The 20,821-nt window shown below is 38.0% G+C and overlaps 1 protein-coding gene across 1 annotated transcript in view; it reads left to right on the top strand.

Moving 5' to 3' along the window:
* Positions 1-19,117, top strand: part of LOC146133489 (uncharacterized) — a 37,420-nt gene extending 18,303 nt beyond the window's left edge. Inside the window, exons 14-31 of the mRNA XM_083397762.1 lie at positions 619-756; positions 1,246-1,437; positions 3,218-3,374; positions 4,226-4,308; positions 4,778-4,888; positions 6,350-6,444; positions 7,393-7,518; positions 8,468-8,607; positions 9,223-9,359; positions 10,397-10,685; positions 11,105-11,112; positions 11,201-11,305; positions 12,120-12,212; positions 12,976-13,116; positions 14,479-14,586; positions 15,583-16,216; positions 16,710-16,938; positions 17,601-19,117. Coding sequence (XP_083253888.1) covers positions 619-756; positions 1,246-1,437; positions 3,218-3,374; positions 4,226-4,308; positions 4,778-4,888; positions 6,350-6,444; positions 7,393-7,518; positions 8,468-8,607; positions 9,223-9,359; positions 10,397-10,685; positions 11,105-11,112; positions 11,201-11,305; positions 12,120-12,212; positions 12,976-13,116; positions 14,479-14,586; positions 15,583-16,216; positions 16,710-16,938; positions 17,601-17,793 — 2,979 coding nt within the window. The 3' untranslated portion in view covers positions 17,794-19,117. The remainder of the gene's footprint in view (positions 1-618; positions 757-1,245; positions 1,438-3,217; positions 3,375-4,225; positions 4,309-4,777; positions 4,889-6,349; positions 6,445-7,392; positions 7,519-8,467; positions 8,608-9,222; positions 9,360-10,396; positions 10,686-11,104; positions 11,113-11,200; positions 11,306-12,119; positions 12,213-12,975; positions 13,117-14,478; positions 14,587-15,582; positions 16,217-16,709; positions 16,939-17,600) is intronic.
* Positions 19,118-20,821: the final 1,704 nt, after the last annotated feature.

The following is a 20,821-nucleotide window of genomic DNA, read 5'->3' as shown; positions in this document are numbered from 1 at the left end:
TAGCGTACTTGGGGTGTGTGGGATGAAATTGTGTTGGGAGATGTATTCATTTAAAAAGTCACACAACAGAAGAACTTTGTATTTTGTTTGCAAATAGAAGCTTAACGAACTTGTCTGTGGGAAATAGTCTTATGGTGGTTGTATGAGATATTAAAATGGTTAAGTTTCTGTTAAATGGAGACGAATTTATTTATTTAACCATGACATGTGTTATTTTAAAATCAACGCAACACGAAGGCTGATTCTTTAAACTTTAAGTTAGGTGGCCTTTTGTTAAAAACAACCTGATTTTGGAAGTCATTCCAAAGTCACTTGTTGTCAATACTGGGGAACAAATGGCAGTTCAGTTTTTCAACTCCAAGTATACATTATATTATTTTGGTGTAAGGAACGTGCACCAAAAATACGGTTTTAGCGTCACAATATTCGACATTCACACTATCAAACTGTCTTTATAAAGAAACTATTTTAATGCATAAGCATATTCTAAAATTATGATGAGGTATGCAGAAAAACAAAAATTACACTTAGGTTGTGAATTGATTTAAGCCCCCCCAAAAAACAGATAGCAACCAGATGACGTAAAATTCCAATCGCATTGTCAACTTTTGTCACTAGGTGGCAGGCGACACGTCCAAAACGGACCTGATGTCCCGAATGGCCCGGGTCGGCCAAGCCATGCTTCCTCTTCCCGGGGGAAACCCCGGCCCCGCCCCCACTGCAGTCGATGGCCACGCCCCCGTCCACACTCAAGAAGTAAGTGACGTCACGATGTGTTGTTAGCGTTTATTGGAAAAAAAAGTTACTGACGGCGTGGAACCAAAACTGGTTCGTGTCAAATCTTTTGCAAACGAGTAATTTATTTTCGTTCTCCCGGCAGAGCAACAATTGCGTATCTGGTTATTGGCATATCAATTTTCAAGTTTTTTGTCTGGTAGTCCATAGTTTGCAGATGACAAGTGTGTTTTTAGTGATTTGATAAAAATAAACAGAAATCCTGTAAGACGATAACTGTGTTAGTTACGGCTCCGTGTTAGATACGGTTTTAACAAAATAAACCTTAAGTCGCAACAATTTTTGTGGTGAGATTGAGAGATTTTATACAACGTTAAGATTTAGGTTTTACCTGTTTCTACATTTGCAAGCGAAAAAAACGCTAAAAAAGATTTAGTAATAAATGAATTGTCAGGGTATGTTATTCCCTTTAAACTTACAAACCGGTCACTTAATACGTCAACTTTTCAGGTGCCCCAAGCCGCAGCCCCGCCCATCGCTTCCGTTTCGCCCCAACACCCCGGCCTGGCCCCCCAGACCCCCCACTCGGCGCCCCTGTACAACCCCCCTAGGCCCTCCACCCCAAACTATTACCCCTCACCCCATCACGCCACCTACGTTACTGCGAATCAGCATCTTGGAGCATACCAACCTACGCATCAGGTCAGTACTGCTGTGTCAATGGCGATTAAAAAACTGTTTACTGTTGGTTTATTTCCGACTAAACAAAGTGATTGGAAGATTGTTGATGAAAAGCAAAACTACCACTTTTTGGATTTTAATGGGAATTATTTGTCGGGCAATGGCACATTCTAACGGTATAACGTTGATTCACATATCGAATTTTTTAATAAAATACCAACATTGCCTTTTTTAAGGAACTTTTGATTCAAACACTTGGCGATTTACTTCTCTACTTTCTATTTTACACGGCTACTTTGTTATTCTACTGACTACTTTACAATCCATTTGTCTACTTTGTTATTCACATATCTTATTTGTGATTACCTAAACAAAATTTTTATTTTGACTGATTTATTTAAAAATGGGATATGTGAATCAACGTTATACTGTTAGGATGCGTCTTTTGCATAATAAATACTTCATTTTGAGTTCCATTAAGTGATATTTCTGCGGCTTTGGCTTTCCATAGTTGTTTGACATTTCTTAGTTAGTGATTAACTTTACAGTTGGCTACCCCACGTTGTTTTTTCTTTGTTGTAAAGGAAAAAAAAAACATGTCAACCCACGGTGATTGGTTGACTTGTTTGTTTCATTGGCTATCGGCAAAAAACAAATAAATGCTTTTTGTTTTGTCGGCTTTAGAGATAGTGTGTCGCATTTTGAAGCTGGCTTGCGACTAAAATTTTGATCTAAAGTTTTTTTAGGAGGTTTCTTTTGCAATTATTGCTCGAGCAAGTTGCTTTTAAATCTATTGTTGTGTCAATTTCGGGTAACTAGTCACAATCTTGTACTTAAAAAAAACGTACTGTAAAATAAATCATGGTAAATTTGGGTTTATTTTTCAAAACACATTTTTAAAGCATGTCCTAATGATATATAAGTGTTTGCATAGTGTATTGAAGAATGGGCAATTTAATAGACAAATGTGTGCCGTACTACCAGCTACTGACCCACGACCTATAAAAATCTGAAACGAAAAACGCCATTGCTCGCCATTGAAACCGCCAACTCTAGCGCGGCCTTTCATAAGCCGAAGAGGCATTAAACCAGCGGTTCTTAACCTATGGGTAATTACCCACATGTGGGTTATAAGCGAGAAAAAGGCGGAGACCGCTTGATTTATTGTTGTTAATTGTCGAACACACACTTGCTAATCAGCCAACCTGAACGAATAACGAAATGCGAGAGAAAAAATATCCTGCGTTTACGGTCGATCAAACAAGAAACGAAAAACGGCGTTTTGCGCTCAATCTTGGTTTTGCATTAGCTTAAGACGCGTGAGTCGTGACCCAATTACATTAAAAAACACGCAGCTTCGGACGGTGAGTTTAAACGTTGACAAAAACGAACAAACCCCCCCCCCTGGATACGCCACTGGTTAGCTGTTTTAAGCAAGCTTGATGGTTGTTGGACTTGTTGGTGTTTATTTTTGAAGGTATTCTTAGTGAAGTTGTTTGGAGTAGTATAGCTAAGTGCACATTTAGAGTTAGTGTTGGGACGGGCGAGTTAACTTTGGATGAATAACGCAAAATAGCAAAATAAATAAAATTTTGGGTAATGGGGCTCTGATCTCAACAGAAATGGGTAGTAAGCGAAAAAAGGTTAAGAACCCCTGCATTAAACGAATGATGAGGCCAATTATACCCAGTAAGCCTCCCTTCCCAGTATGGATTCGTGCTCCTTTGGAGTCACGGTTGTCCGGAAGTGGTTGCTCTTCCATTCTCACTTTAAAAAAATAATAAATAAACTTGAAATACAGACGTACTACGATGCCCAGCATCAGCAGCAAACCTCCATGGCTGCGCACTCGACCGGTCAAGACCCGAACTTGAGCCAAGCAGCATACAACAGCTTTCCTGCTGCCTACCGTAACAACCACATGCAACCCAACTATAGCAGTCCAGTGCACGGACCAGGTCTGTTAGACTTGGCGTTAAGTTTATTCTCTTTAGGAAGATTGTAAAATCGAGTACGAATAGTGCAGTATTAATTTGTATATTTATATAATATGCATAGTGGTGTGACTCTGGTCACTCTGGTGACTGAGAAACAGTTTAAACTGGCGTGGAGATTTTTTTTTTTTGCAAAACCGTGGTTCGTTCGTTTGGAAAAATAACTGCAATAAACAATTACGAAATTTGACCACTGTTGTGCAAAAACTAAACAGTTTCCTAACTAAATTTGTTAGTAACATTCATTAACCGACCGATTTGTAGATCTTTAATGAGACCACAACAAGCCCTAAGAAATTATTGGTTATAGTGTTTCCTGTCTTTTTTATCATTATTTGGCATGTACCATTCAGTTTCGTAATAAAAGCTTTAGTCTCCTGTGGTAAAGAAGCATGTGTAATTAATGGACAACGCTCTAATAAAGCTTTTCCAGAGTTGCCACAAAGTATAGGGTATTTAAAAGTATTTAAATGTCTTTGAATTGATATGCCCTTTTAATATTTTTCCAAAGGTCCTTTAGTAGGCTCAAGTTATGCCAAGTAATACCATATAAAAAATGTGTTGACCACGGCGTTTATACTGTTTTGTTTTCGACATATATTTAAAAAAACGTCAAGCCATCTAATTTTCGGTTTTTGCAAGGCTATAATTTTTCTTTGAAAAGTCTTTAAATGTCTTTGAATATTTTTCATAACACTCTGTGGCTACCCCGATTTCGCTTTATCGTGCACGACAATATTTTTAACGACCAATATCGCTCGTGATATTCCGACATTCACGCCCGCAGCCAAAACTAAATAGAAGAATATGTCCAGGTTCCGACTTTTTCCCCCTGCTGATCACCGAATCACGCCAGCACGGATCCGAGCTGCGAATCTTGCAAGAAAAGGTCGACAAGGTATATTGCTGGCAGACGTCAGCCTATAGGCGAAAGCTATTTATATAATAGGTTTTACCACGGTACATCACTTTTTAGGTTTTTTCTAGTATTGTTAGAACTGATACTTAGCATATGAAAAAAAATTACCACAGTACATCACTTTTAGTTTTTTTTTCTAATGTTGTTGCTGATACTTTATTTCCATTTTTCAAATTGCCATATAGCACATGAAAACAATTACTTGTGGTTTTGGACGCATGCATGAACGTATAAGATGCCAAACTTAAATGGATGAATTTTCGAAGAAATATTTTAAATAAATACCAATTTCAGAATAGAGGAAAAATGTTGCATGGTTTGTTACCCAATACTGATATTCCTAAATCAGTTTTTTTTTTGTGATTTCTGTACCTAATTTGCCACATGGCGTCCCGTATTTTCTCCCAACATCAAAGTGTTAACCGATTGCTGTCGTTCTTCTTCGCAGGTATCAGGAATGGTTGAAGAGGTGCGCAAACAAACCGACACCAGTTCCCTTTCTTCCTCTCAAACCATGGACCCTGCCCTTATTATGCACAACATTCAAAGAATAATGCAGGTATAGCTTTTGTATAGTAAGCAACATGTGTGGGAAAAATCATGTATTGCTGCTAATACATTACTATAAAGTGTGGCGGGCTTTTAAAGCTCGATGCCTAAACATATTTAGATCCTTTAGCATTACAATATATATATATATCGTATAGGTTATTGGTTTGATAAAATTGTTTCTGTATTAACAACTCAAGAAATATATTCTTTATCATACATACAGTGTTCAATTTCTCTATTGTGACATCACTGTAGAACCACTTTACGAAAATCCTAGTGAGGGTTTTGCAACCTGTTAATATTTTCTTCAGTTAACTACACGACCATAAATATATCATTATGTAATCGTTTTATAATGGATATGGGCATGTAAGTATCGCATGTTGGTTTGTATGTACTTATTTGTAATGCAATACGTTATTTTCAAAAATTACTAAATGTTTTGCTGAATTTCGAGGCACACAGTTTGAGAAAAATGCCTTAGTGTGCTAACCATGTAAGCAATATTGCAAAAATCGTTGTAATGTACAAAATCGATCTTCTAGGAATCCTAATAATAAACAACATCTTTAAGATACTAGATGTAACCCTCGTAACACAGAGAACTCCTGTGTACACAACTTTTATTCCGAAATTTATTTTATTCTTTTGATTTTATACGCTTTTTTGCAAAAAATCTATATTTCAAAAATCCGCTGCTTGAAGATTTGTAAAGTCGAAACAAATATCTGTAAAAACAACCTTTTTTATCGTTACATTATTTTGATACCCTTTTGGTAAATTGAGTTCGATAGTGTGACAAAAAATTCTATTTTAAGTAACATTTGCAAACCCCTGTTCTCATTTTCGCATCAAGCGATGATATTGGTAATGTGACGCGTATAGTATACATCCGGCCTAAAGAAACAAAACGTACGTTGGCTAACAAGTCACAATGGCCCTAATCGACGTTACAAAATTAGTAATTATACCGGAAGTTTTCCGACAAATAAAATTACTTGTTGACGCATTTGCGGTGCCGCAGAATCATAAACAGGCATCATTGCATCAAGACGTTATTGGTGTGTCAAATTTTAATAATAGTTGACGTCCATTTGTGTAAGGTTAATGATAACAGTCATGGAGAACTGTAATAACTTAAGTCAATAGCTTGACTTTAGGTTCACTTAAGTCACTGCTTTTAAATTAATTGACTTGACTCAAGTCATTTGGACATAATGACTTACAGCAAACTTTTGTTTAAATCAAAAAAGGTTTTTCGTCATAACGGGGTTATTTACCTTAATTTCTAGGCGTGAGAAAATGACTTGCTATTTGTTTTGGTGTTGGTATTTGTGATGCGAAGTATTTCGATGGAATGACTTTATTAATTTTGATAGTTTAACATTCAATCAAACTCAAACTTAAACTTAAAAATTCGAAATGTCAGGGCACCATCGACTAATGCATTTTTGCCGTTTTATTTCAGGAGAATGAGCGACTAAAGGAACAGGCAATGGAGCGTAACAAGCAGATAGAAGCGCAGAATGATAAAATCGGGGAACTTTTACAACAGAATCAAAGGTGAGGGTGGTCTTTACTTTCTATTTTGCTTGAACAATATCTATATATTCTTTCAAAATTGCAAACTGAATATGTAAAATATGAAGATATCTTCCCTCCCTTACACGTAAATCACGACAATGACTTCAAATTTTAGCAATATACTTTAGACTTTCTTGTCTGATTCAAAATCAGTTATTTGTAAGTTCTAGTCTTTCATAATTGAGTTAAAAATGCACAATCTAACACTTGACACAGCAAGATAGACACTATAAGGACACATTCATTTAGGTGACATTCTGCCAAACTCGCACTTAGAGTGCCACTAAACAAAAAAACAACACTCACACAGATCAACGCACGTAAACCGACTTTCTTGCAAACAGAGATACAAACAAAACCAGACGAAATATACAGTTCGGGAACAAATGTGATTTTGCCAAGTCACGCCAATAAATGCAATCTATCATTGGGTAGCACAGCGCCCTATTTCTTATACGGTATACCCAAAGAGGTATTCAGCTTTAACGAGGCACAAACAGACAGAAGAAAAACTTCACGCAATAAGAGCTAAAAAGCGAAAAGCCCAAAGAAGAAAAATGATAAAACCATAGTATTAAGACCAGCGACATAATACAGCCAACTGCCAAATACGTAGTAATATCAACAACAATAGGAACTTAATCGTCTGAATAAGGCATAAATCTGTCGGAATAAGTCCTTAGTTTTTCGGAATAGCCCTAAATGGCCAAATAACGCCTGAAACTGTAATGTTGGATAGGTCTAATTATGGCCATTTAGGTCTTATTGCGACAGGTTTAGGACTTATTCCGATTTAAACAGTACTAAGACTATTGGTTGTTAGCCCTATGTTGATCTTATTGCGAATTATGTTTTATTTCGACGTTGGTGTTGTACTTATTTCGCTTTTATGACTAGAATCTAAACACCTGTACCGTGGTTTTCAAGGCACGTCGAGAAGAGCAACTTAATCCTGGAACAGCGCAACGACACATTTAAGGAATCCTTCCAACAGAGTCAGGCCCGGTCTCTGCAACTCGAACAGGACAAAGTGGCGCTCACGCAGAACCTAAGGTAAGCGTGCGCCATTTGGATTCGTCAAAAATAGGGTTTTACTGAGTACGAGTGCTTCTACTCGGTCGAGTCACGTTTTTCTGAAGGGACTCAGCCCGAGTTTCTACCGCCAAAAAGGAAGATTCTTCTAGCATAAAGATTGGGTTTTTAGGAATGTCAAAACCCATATAGAAGTATGCGTAACATTTTTGTACGTTTCGACTAACTTTATTAATTTTCTACTTTTTTTCACAAATGCAACCTAAAAATGATCTCTGTTGTGAAATGGGACTACGTTTGACGTCCTTAAACATTAACTAAGCAGCGTGTTGAGGCTGTACTGGGTAATCTCATATAAATATTAAAAAACTGTGAACCTGTCGCTTTTGTTTGTTCAACAACCGGCAATTAATAACCTATAAATGGAACTAACCAGCAATTGAAAAGTTCGTAAACACATTGTTGTATGAGCATCGCCCAAACTTCCTGATTGTGCTAGGAAAATCAAAGCCCACATAGAAGAAGATTACACAAGATGCCGGCGGATAGGCTTAACAACATCATTCCGCCTGATTAGGAGTATAGTTATAGTACGAACAGTATGCAAAAAGCCATGGTGCTATACTGCTATGGTTGTGCATCTTGTGTACTATACAGGACACGGGTGTCGTTATCGTTGGCCAGTACGACTCAAGACGGGTTTAATCACAGAATAGACATTGTAATTTGTAAATATGTACATATTATTTACCATTTGGAAGTAGGTAACATTTTGAACGTTTTGTATATAGCTTTAGTCATTTTTAACATAACGTTTAAAGATGTGAAAAATGAATAAAGAGATATTCAGAAAAACTAAAACTCCCAAACTTTTGGATTGTGGTTTCTGGAACAGTGTCAAACTCCGTAAAGTGCTATTACAACCCAAATAACACGATGTAAAACAAAACGTTTCTTTTCATCCACTCAGCGACTCGACTTCACGAGTTTCCGAACTCACCCAGGAGCTGAGTAACGCGAAGCAGCGAGAAAGCGAGTTGCGACAGAAGTTCAAGGAGGTCTACGTCCAGGAAAAGCAGCGCGCAGACGAAGCCGAGCAAAAAGTTGAAGGTATACGTCATTGATGACGTCATCATTACGTTGAACGTGACGCGGTGTCTTTTCTACTATCCAATGGTGGAATTCGTTGTTGCTAAAGTATGATTCGTTGGCCAGGGGTGATGGGCCCCTCGTAATAAAGTACGGTTAATAATACTTTATTACCTGAAATGTTTGTCGAATGCAAACCCGACCTAAAGTTTGATCATTTTTTATACCAAAAAGCAATTTATAAACCCTGCACTTTTTAATATATACTTTTTGATTTAATCCTAAGTAAGTTGGAATCAAAGCTTTATATCTGGCCGAATCCTCCGTTGTTAGCCTTTAATTTTGATGAATTTTTTAACCCCAGAGGCAATTTATAAACCCTTCACCTATTAGTATATACTTTTTGATACAATCACGATTAAGTAAATTAAGTTCGAACCAAAGTTTTATACTCGCCTGCAATCTTCAGTCATTAGACTTTGTCGTTCGTTAACCAAACAATTGGCGACCACGTATCTGGCGAATATTTACTCCAAAGATGTTATTAGTGTGGTAATGACCTTATCTATGTTTGGTGGTGTCACCTTTTATTTTTTGTAATTTAAATGCTATTTTTTGTTTTGTTTTTATTTGTAGAGCTGCAAGAATCGCTCGACCTTGCCCAGCGAAGCGAATCGACACGTGACGTGGAAACGGAGAAAATGGCCGGTGTCGCCGACAAACTAAAGAAGCAACTGGAATTAGCGGAAGCGGAAAAGAGCAAGCTTCGACAGGTGACGATAACCAAATCACAGTTGCCTAAATAACTACCAGTTCGTTAACTTCTTAAATGGTGTACGAGCGCTGCTTATTGTAATGATTTTAAATCTCTTAGAACGACTCGCAAGGATACCCAACAATTGTCGGAAATGAGTGTCTTTTTTAGTATATATATCAATTTTTTAGATTTTTTCAACCTTGTCAATTGATTTGTGTTGTCTTATATGGGAAGGCTTTAAAATCACCTCTTCCTAATACGATTAATCTTAGGCATTTAATATTATCTGATAACATTTCGGAAACTAAATTGAACTAATGAACTCTACCTATGCCTAACTCACAACCTCAAGTTTTGTCTACTCAGTATCCTTTTAAATTTCATAAGTCAGATTGCCTTAAGGACAAAATTGGTAAATTTGAAAAAATAATAATACAATTTTATCTTATCGTGGGGCGATTTATTTTTAACTTGGCAAAAATTAACGCGTTAGCTAATAATTTTTATTGAACAGTATTTACTGTGTTATTTTTCGGTGGTGATTTGTCATTATCTCATTTCCTAAATTTGGATAATATTCTAGGTTGTTAATTTCTTGCAATTCTTATTACTTTGAGTTTCAACCTACACAATAACTTGTTAAATGACAAAGCGTTTTTTTTTTCATTAACCTTTTTATTGTTGTTTGTCTTTTTCATAGGTCAAAAATACTAACTAAGCATTCTCAAGACTTTTAAATCAACCCGAATAATTGATTTGTGCCCCACTGTTCGTCAGTAAAACACCGAAAACGAGTGACTGACGACGCCAAGACACTAAATCAGTACTTCATACAACAATGCGTTGTTTGAATCAATGTATTCCTAATAGGTCAAAATTTTGTCAAAACACCATTTTCAGGTAAACACTTGTCAAAATTTCATTTTAATGCGTCAAAATTTCTCTTTTTTAAGGTCAAAAAATAAATATTCGCCCTACGCATAACTTTTTGCTGTTTTTACGTGCCATCAAAAACTACCATCATTCATCCAGAAAAATGCATTTATATTACAGGGTTTCTCGGATCAAGCCAGTGATCTTCAACGACTGGAATCGGAGAAATCGTCTCTGGAAGAACGACTTGCCTCGATAACGGATGAGCACAGGGTCCAGATGGATGAGCTGAAAAACAGCTCCACCCAGGCATCGGACAAATCAGGCCAGTTGAACCAAAAGGTATACGAACCGAAGCACTCGGTAAGGCTTAATATGTTTGAACGTTTTCGGTATAGTTTTAGTCTCCTAGCAAACAGGTTGATTTGTTGCTCTCCCTATCTTTTATATTCGTATCAACAAATAAAACGTTAAACGGCAAAACATTGCTTCTAAGACATAAGGCAGTAAGTTTTAGCCTTGCGCCGCTTTAGATTATTTGAATTTTTTGAAATGCTAAATCAATTAAAAACCTTTTTTTTTATCGCTTAATTCAAACAACCTTGATTGGAAACATCAAACTTTAAAATCGCTTACTTATATCACCAAATTACGACCCGCAGAGGTAATTTTACCATCTTGTGGCATTTTTCTTAATGAAGATACCATCGATTTTTTAGGATGCAATTCAAATCTAAATTTTGATAACATTTTAAACTTGAACGCCAATTCCTTAAGCCTCACTACAGTTTTGGTTGCATATAGTTATTTATATTTATACTTCGTTTAAACAACAACTTGACTTGGAATAGACTTGCTATAATTATGACTTGTGATGTGTTTACAAAGACCTGAAAGTTAGATTACGAATGACTTGACTGGGACTTGAGGTATTTCAAAATTAATTGTTTACAACACTGCTAATCTAACCCGCCGGTTTGACAGATCGAAGAGCTACAGTCTGAACTAAACGAGGAACGAGAGAAATTGGAAAAAGCAAGCGAAGAAGAGGAAGCAACAAAAAGCAAGTTGGAAGTTGCCCTTCAAAGGGTGAGTATACTTTTCAAAAACAATGGCGTGCAAAAGTTGCCATTCGTTTTTTATGGAAAAGTTTTTGGCTGTAATGTGATGTGTTTGAGATATAGGGATGGCCGATCATATCGGATCGGAGCCGATACCCGATCCAAGTCGTAGTATCGGTAGTCGTCCGATACTAGGGCGGTATCGGTGCCGATCCGATACTAGATAAATATAGGAGTTTTAGGCACGAAACATAAACCTATCAAAAATAGGTTAACAACTGGAGGTAACTAAACATCTGAACCCGAAAGCAAATTTTGGCTGGATCTGAAAACAATACTCTTGATGTCAATTTTAACTAATTTTCTTGTTTGAGCATGGCAATGACGTCGTTTGGTAACGGATCGGATCGCGATAATTTTTGTCTAAAAGCTTGGGTATCGGTATCGGAACAAAATCAAGTATCGGACAACATCCCCTAGGCCAGGGGGGATGTCCAACCTGCGGCCCGCCTGAAATTTTTGTGCGGCCCGCTAGTCATTTTCACTCCCAAGTAGTATTTTAAACCTTCAATATCAGCCTAATTAAAATGTACCAGTCAGCTTTTAGGGGCGCACTAATAGTACAGTATGGGTAAATATATATATATATATAACTCTAAAGGCCATACTTAATCTTGGTACTTAATAGGTTTTGCGGCCCATTAAATTATTTCAAGTGTCAATGCGGCCCACTATAATAAAATGTTGGACATCCCTGCCCTAGGCACATTGCCAGAGGGTGGCATGACGTTAAACGATAATTGGACAGAAAAACCTCTAACCACGTCCCTTGTCGCTTACAGTTCACTCAACTTCGTCAAGTTTTTGAAGAACAGCGAAATCAACTGAACGAGGCGAACGAAGAACTAGAAGAAGCGGCTCTCTACCAGGAAAGAGTGAGTAGTTTTACTCTGCTTGAAATCTAATATCGCGATGCCTTTTGCAAATCCAACGAAGTTATACTTGACCAGTGCTTTGTTCGGCATGAGAAGCTCTTGTGACGTTTAATTAAAAGTTGTGTAAAATGTCCTCCTGTATCATACTGAGCCATGGAATCCACATGAGTATAAACTGTGATAAGCCTTGCAAGTACTGACCAACATTAATGTTTTTACAGTAATATTGACATTTTGGCTTTGTATAGGCACATCGCTTTTTAATTTGTCCACTGTTTTTATCGATCATTAAAATCTGTTATAAATCACACTACGACGGGACTAATCTGCCCATAGGCTAAATTTCTATCGAACCGTCACCAAAGCAGCAGAGACGCGAAATATAGCTAGGTTCAAAAGGCTTGAAAAGAACCTGTTCCACTTGCAGAAAAAGTCATTCATTTTATTATTCTTAGTGGCGATAAGACGTTACGATTTCTGGACCGATTTGACCATAGTGAGGAACATGTTGAAATTCGGCACGTATTCGGCGTACTAACAACGGTAAATAACAAAACGCGCACACAACAACAAACAAATCAAGGTTTCAGATGGATCTGCCACAATACCAAACAACATATGAACAGGATTACGGATTAAATTTATCACAAGTTTCGCCGAGATCCAGGCAGTTACCTGTTCCCAGAAAATTACTACTTATTTACAAAACTAAAACAGGTGCGCTAGAGCGCCTCCACAATAAAACTGTGTTTGTCGTTCCCAGTACGAGAAGCTGCGTTCCCAGGCGGGCGTCATGAAACAACGCTTTGAGGAAAGAATGGAAGAAATGCGACAGAAACTGGATGAGAAAGGGGAATCTCCTGCCGAGAGTGGTGATCTTTCATCGGATCAGCTAATCGCGGAGGTAGGTTGTTCTAGCTCATTGGTTCTCAACCGGGGTGCCGCGGCACCTTGGAGTGCCATTTCTTATGCCCAAAGGTGCCGAGAGATAATCAAGAATATTTTAGAATCTGATTTTTGCTTAACTCTTACAACTTTTGGGGTAGGATTAGAGTGGAATAAATTCATTTAAAACTTTCTACATTGTGCAGAGTTGATGCTTCAGTTCTGTTTATTGCAACATTCTAGTGATTTTCTTATGGAGAAATCTTGCAGGGGTGCAATCTATTTATTATTTCTGAGGGGGGCCGCCATAAAAGGTTGAGAACCACTGGCTAGCTGCTGACAAGTGGGAAACTTTTTATTTTTACTAGAAATCGACCGATATATAATATCGGCCGCTGTCTAGCTTCTGTTGATGTATCGCTATCGGTTACTTCCAGCCGATATTTTACTGCAAACTTTTAAAATACTGTTCTTGAAAAAAATATTTTTTTAATTTTTGTTTTATTGCCCATTTGCGATTAACTTTTAAAACAAATGGCGCTGGCCAAAGCAGTTCCTAGTTGTTACGCGTGGCAGTAAATTCGGGTAATAAATGTTTCGCTTTATTGAACATAGTAAAGTTATACTTTGAAACTTTTGTAAAAATTCGGGTATCGGTATCGGGTATCGGTATGCAAAAGTATAAAATTCAAATATCGGTATCGGTCCACAAATGCGATATCGGTCGATCTCTAATTTTTACCATATTGCAAGGCTTGGAACAATGACCTTGAAGTAGGGTGCTCGTATCAATGCCATTTGCCCAGTTACCGCTGTTATTTGGCGATTCTTTTGCTAAGTATTTTGTACAGCTCTTCTCCCATCCCAGTTTGCACTTAAAAGTTGGCAAAATCTTTATCTCGTTTTTGCATCCTCTATGAAAAGTCTGCTTTGTCCCAAAACCCTGACTCATGGAAGAAAATGTAAGACTGACGACACATTAACGTTTTTCAACAGGTTGAGGATTTACATTTTTCTCCCCATCCTCCTCCCCCCAAACTCAGGGGCCGAAATAGTACAAAGGGCCGTAAAAATTCCTGCTAAATTATCTGGGTTTAACTAAACAGTTCAAATATTGAAATACGCCACTTTAAAATCTGAGTTTAGTTTTACGTTGTCGTTAGTAGCGTTAAAAAATGTTGAAAAATGTGCTGCAGTTGTGTTATTTTATCTTAATTTTTAGGGCACAGTTAGAATCAATAAAAGTTTCCGGCGCTAAAACGGAAGAAATATCTCCTGTCGCACTGCACCTGTTTTACAGTTGTACAACAAAATCATCAAGGAGTGTCTTTCAATTTCAAAAGTTTGCGCGTATTCGCAAAATCACTGCCGTACATTTTAGGTGAAGAAGGTCATGAACTCGATATTCCAGCGCGTGAGGTCACACGTATCGCCCGACAACGAATACGCAGGATCCCAAGTGGTCGCCCTTATGCTGCAAATCATCAAGGTAAGCGACCTGCCGCAACTCACCTATGTAGTGGCAAAATGCAACATTTTCCAACAAATGAATAAAATTGAGGGTGCAGACCCCGAAGCCAGTAACTAAACTTAAAAAAAATGTATGTGGCAACATGTTAAAACGCAATAATTTTATTAACTTATAATCAGGAAGGACTAGGATTTTTGCAATTGAAAGTGTGTCTAATTAAGAAGGCAAGTCTTAAAAAAATGTGTTTTTTTTTTCGTTTCCCTGGTGAAGACAGGTTGCCAGAGGTCTGGGCCCAGACTCTACGGACTTGCTCAAAAATTCCCGGCTATTTCTTGATAATGGGAAGAACCCAGCCACAACCTTGCCCGCTTTCTTAACTCTTCCTTACTTTCTCTTAGTTAAGTCCACCATCTTCTCGTAACTGGCGTCTTAAAATTTCGACGATTGTTATATGACAAAGCTTTTTAAACTAGATGTCACGCGAAGATTTTTAAGCGCGACCAGTAGGCCAACAACTAAAACATTTAGTTTTCGATAATTAGGTCGCGCAGAACTTAACATGTATGCAACTATGTATACCATATCTATAAATAATCACGCTAGTTTCGCTCGCCAAGTGCGCGACAACGTTTTTAGAGGGACTCTCTGAGATAAAAAAACGTGGGTTTTGTTTGTATTTATTGAATTATAACCAACACAAAGCTAATGTATTTTACTTGGTGCAAAAATTAACAATATTGAGATATAACGGAGCAGTTTAATAAGCAGCATGTAATCGTAATGGATTGATTTACGATTTTACATAGAGTGCTAGCAACACCCTGTACCCAATCACCAATCCCCCGTCGCATTTAACCTCTGATGATGGTCTAACTCTAAGATCACTGGAAACATTTGGAAACATGCAAATCGCGTTTAAATCTTTCAATAATAAACTTGTGTTTATTTTTAGACCACGACGTTGGGCAAATCGCGTTTAAATCTTTCAAATAATAAACTTTTGTTTATTTTTAGACCACGACGTTGGAGTTGATGAGCCGACAAACAGCTGCTTCGGGGCGATCGGGCGCCGAAGAGGCTGAAGTCGAGGAAGAGAATGAATCGTCAGAAGCGGAAGAAGAAGGCGAGCCCGACGGAAACGAAGGAGGCGGAGAACAAAGCGAACCGGCATTGCTGTTGGAGAGTCAGTCGCAACAGACAGGCGAGGACCCCACAACTTTGGAAAAGGAAAAGGAATCAAAAGATGAAGACCCAAACGAAGTACAAAACGAGCAAAAAGTAGATGTTGAATCTGGGAAGCAACTGGAAGCAGAGGCTGTCACTCAGGAGGTTGCTGTTGACCAGGATTGTGCTCAAGACACAGAGAATCCTTCGCCGGACGCCCCAGAAACAGAGGAAAGAGTAGAAACCACAACCGGACCTAATAAAGATGAAAGTTTAGACGCAGCCCTTGAAGCTTCCACCGAGGAGCTCGACACTCTAGTGTCAAGTCAGGAGGAGCAAGATGAGGAGGATATTCAGGATGACGTCACGCCTGATGCTGCTGGTGCTGATGACGTAATGCCATCTGACGCGACAAACGTCGAGCAAGTCCAAAAGGAGTCGGTCGATGCTGATCTATCGAAGTCACCACCGGATAACAGAGAAGGTACGCATACGGGTTTGGCTTTGAGTCAATTCCGTTCTTTCAGTTTGGAAAATAATATTGCACTTTGCTCTAATCTCTCCACATTATTGTAAAATGCTTTCGAATTGAAGTCGAATTTTAGTTTTATTGGAAATTGAATGGAATCCTTTTTAATTTCAGTGAATACGGTGAAATTGTGTCGAAAATTTTATATCTAATTACTCCGACTTTAAGTAGAATCCATTAGAATTTATGTTTTAACATAAATCATAATTTCAGCTATGACCATGTGTACAATGTTCTTAACCAATCTTTCACTGGTTTCAGCTCATTCGCTTGAGATTTGCCAAAAGCAATAATTCTACTAATCTGACAGAAAAATAATTTAGTTACAGTGTTCAACCCCGTCGCCTTCCAACACTTCTATTAAACCATCAGTTGATTTGCTGTGTAACAACTGATGCCATCACAAGAAGCATTAGTGCTTGTGCGAAAAATCTTCGTTCTGTTATAGATTCGACTCCAGGGGAGGTTACAACTCCTTGCAGCAGGGAAGAGTCGCGAAGCAAGGGAGATGCAAATGGGACGGAAGATTCCAAGGAGGAATCAAAACCAGATGAACCCAAAGATGAGGAAAAACCAGATCAACCCAGCGAAGTATCGAAACCAGGTGAACCCAAGAAGGAATTGAAATTGGATGGACCAAAAAAGGAGCCGAATCAGGAGGCAGCAGGGGAAGACAGGTACTGGTCTGGTTGAAACAGGGTTAAAACATGTAACAAGAAAATTTGACATTAAAACTACAACTAAAAATCGCAATGACTTCAAAATTATTTTGGCACGTGTCAAAAAGGTATAGGGTTCATAAATTGCAATGATCGGAAAATGGGTAAACCGTTTTTTTTTTGTTAACGAAGACTAGCGGATTCGCATTTTAAGGCTTTTCAGATATTTCGAGTTTTACGTATATTTGAGTATATAGCTAAGCAAATTACTTGCGATATGTTGCGTTTTGGTTATTTTTTGTCTGAGATATTTCTCATAATCGGATAAAATGTTTTATTTCGTATGACAAGGGCTTTACTTGCTCTAATTATGCCTGAGACTTGGCTTGGGCAACCTTTGACTTGGACTGAAATTATTTTAGGAATGAAGTTATAAATAATATCAGTTGTCTAACGCATGTTACGTACGCTTGCCTATATGGCTGCTTTATTTCTAGTTGTGTTTTAAAGTTACAAACGTTTAATAAACTGTAACATATATTATTTTCTTAATTACACACTTAATTATTACTTATATCAGCAATTTAACTCTCTGCCGCTGTTATAAATATTTTCGATTTTGGTTAAAGTCCTCAAGTTAACTAACCTGAATAATTAAAAAAACATCCCTTGCGTAACAGCAAGCCTTCAATGAACCAAATTATCGCCGACGCCATTTTCAACGAAATCCGGAGCGGCAGAGACGACGGCAATGACGTAACATCCGGCCTCTCTCGCTCGTCATCCAAGTCGGACGACAAACCCGGACCGCCGCCGCTTTTTGACGACGACTCGGACTCAGAAGACGACGACCTGGGCTGGCTCTCCAAGTGATTTCACTTCGCCGGGCTTTATATATGCATCTCTATAGCCTCGTATCAGTCTCGCCCCTGCCCCTGTGATTAGCTTAGGGCGCCCGGGCGTAATGTCTTAATCTGTTGATATCTATTAGCTTTTTGGCAGGGCGTTGTGGCCTTTCAGAACCCAAACGCCGATTTTGATTTTGGTAGAAAATCTTTAGCCTATGTTGCCCGAATTAGACAGGAGGTTCCGCCATATTTTACTTGATTTCTAGATTATACGTATACGTACACTGAACTCGTCAAAACATTTATGTATCACACAGAACTTACAAATTTATGAGTGCATAGTTCAGTAGTTCTCAAGTTTTCGGCTTGTGGCACACTAAAAAATTTTAAATATATCGCTACACACTTTTAAAAGAAGAATTATTCAGTAAGGCAATACTAGCCCTTAACACACCACAAACGATATGTTAATGTTTTAAAATGCCTGTTTGTAATATAAATAACTTGTTTCTCAAAATTACAAAAGAGTTTCGCGGCACATTGACAATCTCTCGAGGCACACTAGTGGGCTGCGACACACAGTTTGGAGGAATCACTGGAATTATTTCGTTTACCTCATAATATACCTTTATACGAACCCCAATACCACTTGATCGAGTATCGCAGATACAACATTGGAGCTACAGACCTAAAATTTATCCTGCCCTTTAATAGAGCTGGGGTCCCTAAACTCGATGAAGCATAAGAAATACGTAGCTTTATATCAGACGACGCAATTGCCTTATTTCAGTATGTAAAGATGTCCTATCAATATTTCGTATGCTGTTTTACTACTCTATTTTGGGGGCGTATGTTACTTCCAAACCTTATATTTTATTTTCAAAAAAAATTGCCTCCTCGAAAAGAAATTGGCAAGACGTGGCTAATATCCCTTTTTAGGGATGTGCAGTACTTCACATCTTATTCCGATAGCTGATATTGTTACCAAATGACGTCATTGCTATGCTCAAATAAGCAAAATAGATAAAATTGAACTTTCAAATTAATGTATTTTTTTATTAGGTCCAAATTTACTTTAGCGTAAGAAGATACCTCCAGTTTTTGTTGACCAACTATTTTTGATTAATTTATAATTCAAGGTAGAATCGCTGCGTTCAATCGTAAATCATGGATAAAATTCCTATTAAAATTTGGTGTATCGGTCAAGTACCTATAACACTTGGCATTGGGTATCGGCCTTGATCCGATATTATCGGACATTCCTATACGTTGATATATTTTCGTTATTAAATCCGAGCAGATGCCGACTCGTTTGCATGAGTACCGTCACCCCATCCGTCAGAAATCAGTGCAGGTCTAAGCAAAAAGGTCTACGACAATCAGTGCATTCAAAGGATCAAAAAGTCCGACTTTTAGACTTTGAGGTCTTGGACAATGCACTAATTTACATTAACAAATGTTCATAAGAAGATTAAGTTTAACAATACTTGACCCAACCAAACCCAAACGCTAACCAGCGCCCTAACCCAAATAATGTGCGATAATTTAATAATTATAACGCTTCAGGCCCCAATACCTCAATTTGTGACGGAATAATCTTAAATGCAATGGACGAGAAACCATCTTATGCCCTTCCGAGTTTGGGCTTTTTTCCCCAGCATTTAAAGAATTATTAAAATAACGCACATTATTTGGGTTAGGATTCGGGTTAGCGTTAGGGTTTAGGTAGGTCAAGTGTTATACTTTTTGTTATCTTTTCTGAACTTTTAATGCATATTTTTAATTTATCTACGCCGGGAGTTTACCTAAAGGTCCAAATCAGTGCATTGCCAGGACCTCAAGGTCTAAAAGTCTAGACTTTTCTGCCATTGGATGCTCTGATTGTCGTAGACCTTTTTGCTTAGAAATGCACGGATTTCTAACGGATCGGGTGGTGCCGTGATACCACATGGTGGCCAGTTTGCCTAATGATATCGGGCGTTCCTGATAATGTATCGGCCAATGGCGTGTAGCGATATTTCGCAATCCACTGTTATATAACGCGCTCACCACTTGGCCGCAGTTATTTTTGTGTAAGTTCAGACTGAAGTGTGCTTCAAAAGTGTTTTTTGTATAACCTATACCTTGTCAATCGCCAACCCTCTGAATGTGCCTGGTGGTGCCTGTTGCAAACCTAATTTGTTTCGAAACTGTCAGACAGACATATATGGGAGCCTTAATTAAGGTGTAAAGGAGATTTTCACGAGATATCATCTAATTTTTGCTCAGCCCATTGATTGAGTTTTCACATGCCTTTTTAAAAGAAATGCAAGTTTTGATTAGCCAAGCAATCAAGCGTTCTGTACCCAAACAGCAAATAAAAGCATTGCCTGTTTCTTTGATAACCCGACGAATTAAGTGTACGTCGAAATTTTCAACGCTAAGAGATTAGTCTTGATTCTTCGTTTTTTATCCGTTGAAAATTGTTTGCAGTTGCTGTTTTTTTTGCGTTTGTTAATTTTCCATTTATTTTCACTGCAACAACTCGTGTGCAATAATAGAAATCCATATTATCACAAGCTCTTTGAAACTTTTAAGAATCGTGTTTTAGTGCTTAGTAACAGTATTTATCGGCTTGAGAGCTTGGCAAGCTTTTTTTTACCTACGGCTGGAATTTTTCATCCGCCCGCTCCAGAAGGCGAGTGCTGGTTGACACCTACTCGCCAGACTGGCGAGTTTCCTTAGCAAAAATTGGCAGACGTGCTGAAGGTATTACAGCAGCTCTGTGACTCGAACTGTCAAAGAAAAATGAATCTTAATACTTAATCCCGGACGTTTGTAATATAAATGTAAATCTAGGAGTCGGTTCTAAAGATCAAATTATATCGTTAATTTTGTCAAAATGTTCCTACTTGTGGCCGCTAGGATTTCCAACAAAATAATTAGATAGTTGAACTCGGTATACGCATAAAATATTAAGGCAAAATAAAAATAGTGAAAAACAATTCGCCAGGACAGCAGACGACGTGTCGTGTTTAGTCCGAGCGCGTTCTGACTGGTAGACGCAAGCCTGC

The sequence above is a fragment of the Ascidiella aspersa genome, chromosome 9 (assembly GCF_963924565.1).
Source record: "Ascidiella aspersa chromosome 9, kaAscAspe10.2, whole genome shotgun sequence".
Taxonomy (NCBI): Eukaryota; Metazoa; Chordata; class Ascidiacea; order Phlebobranchia; family Ascidiidae; genus Ascidiella; species Ascidiella aspersa.
Note: the sequence above shows the minus strand (reverse complement) of the source record. Positions and strands in the feature narration are given on the sequence as shown.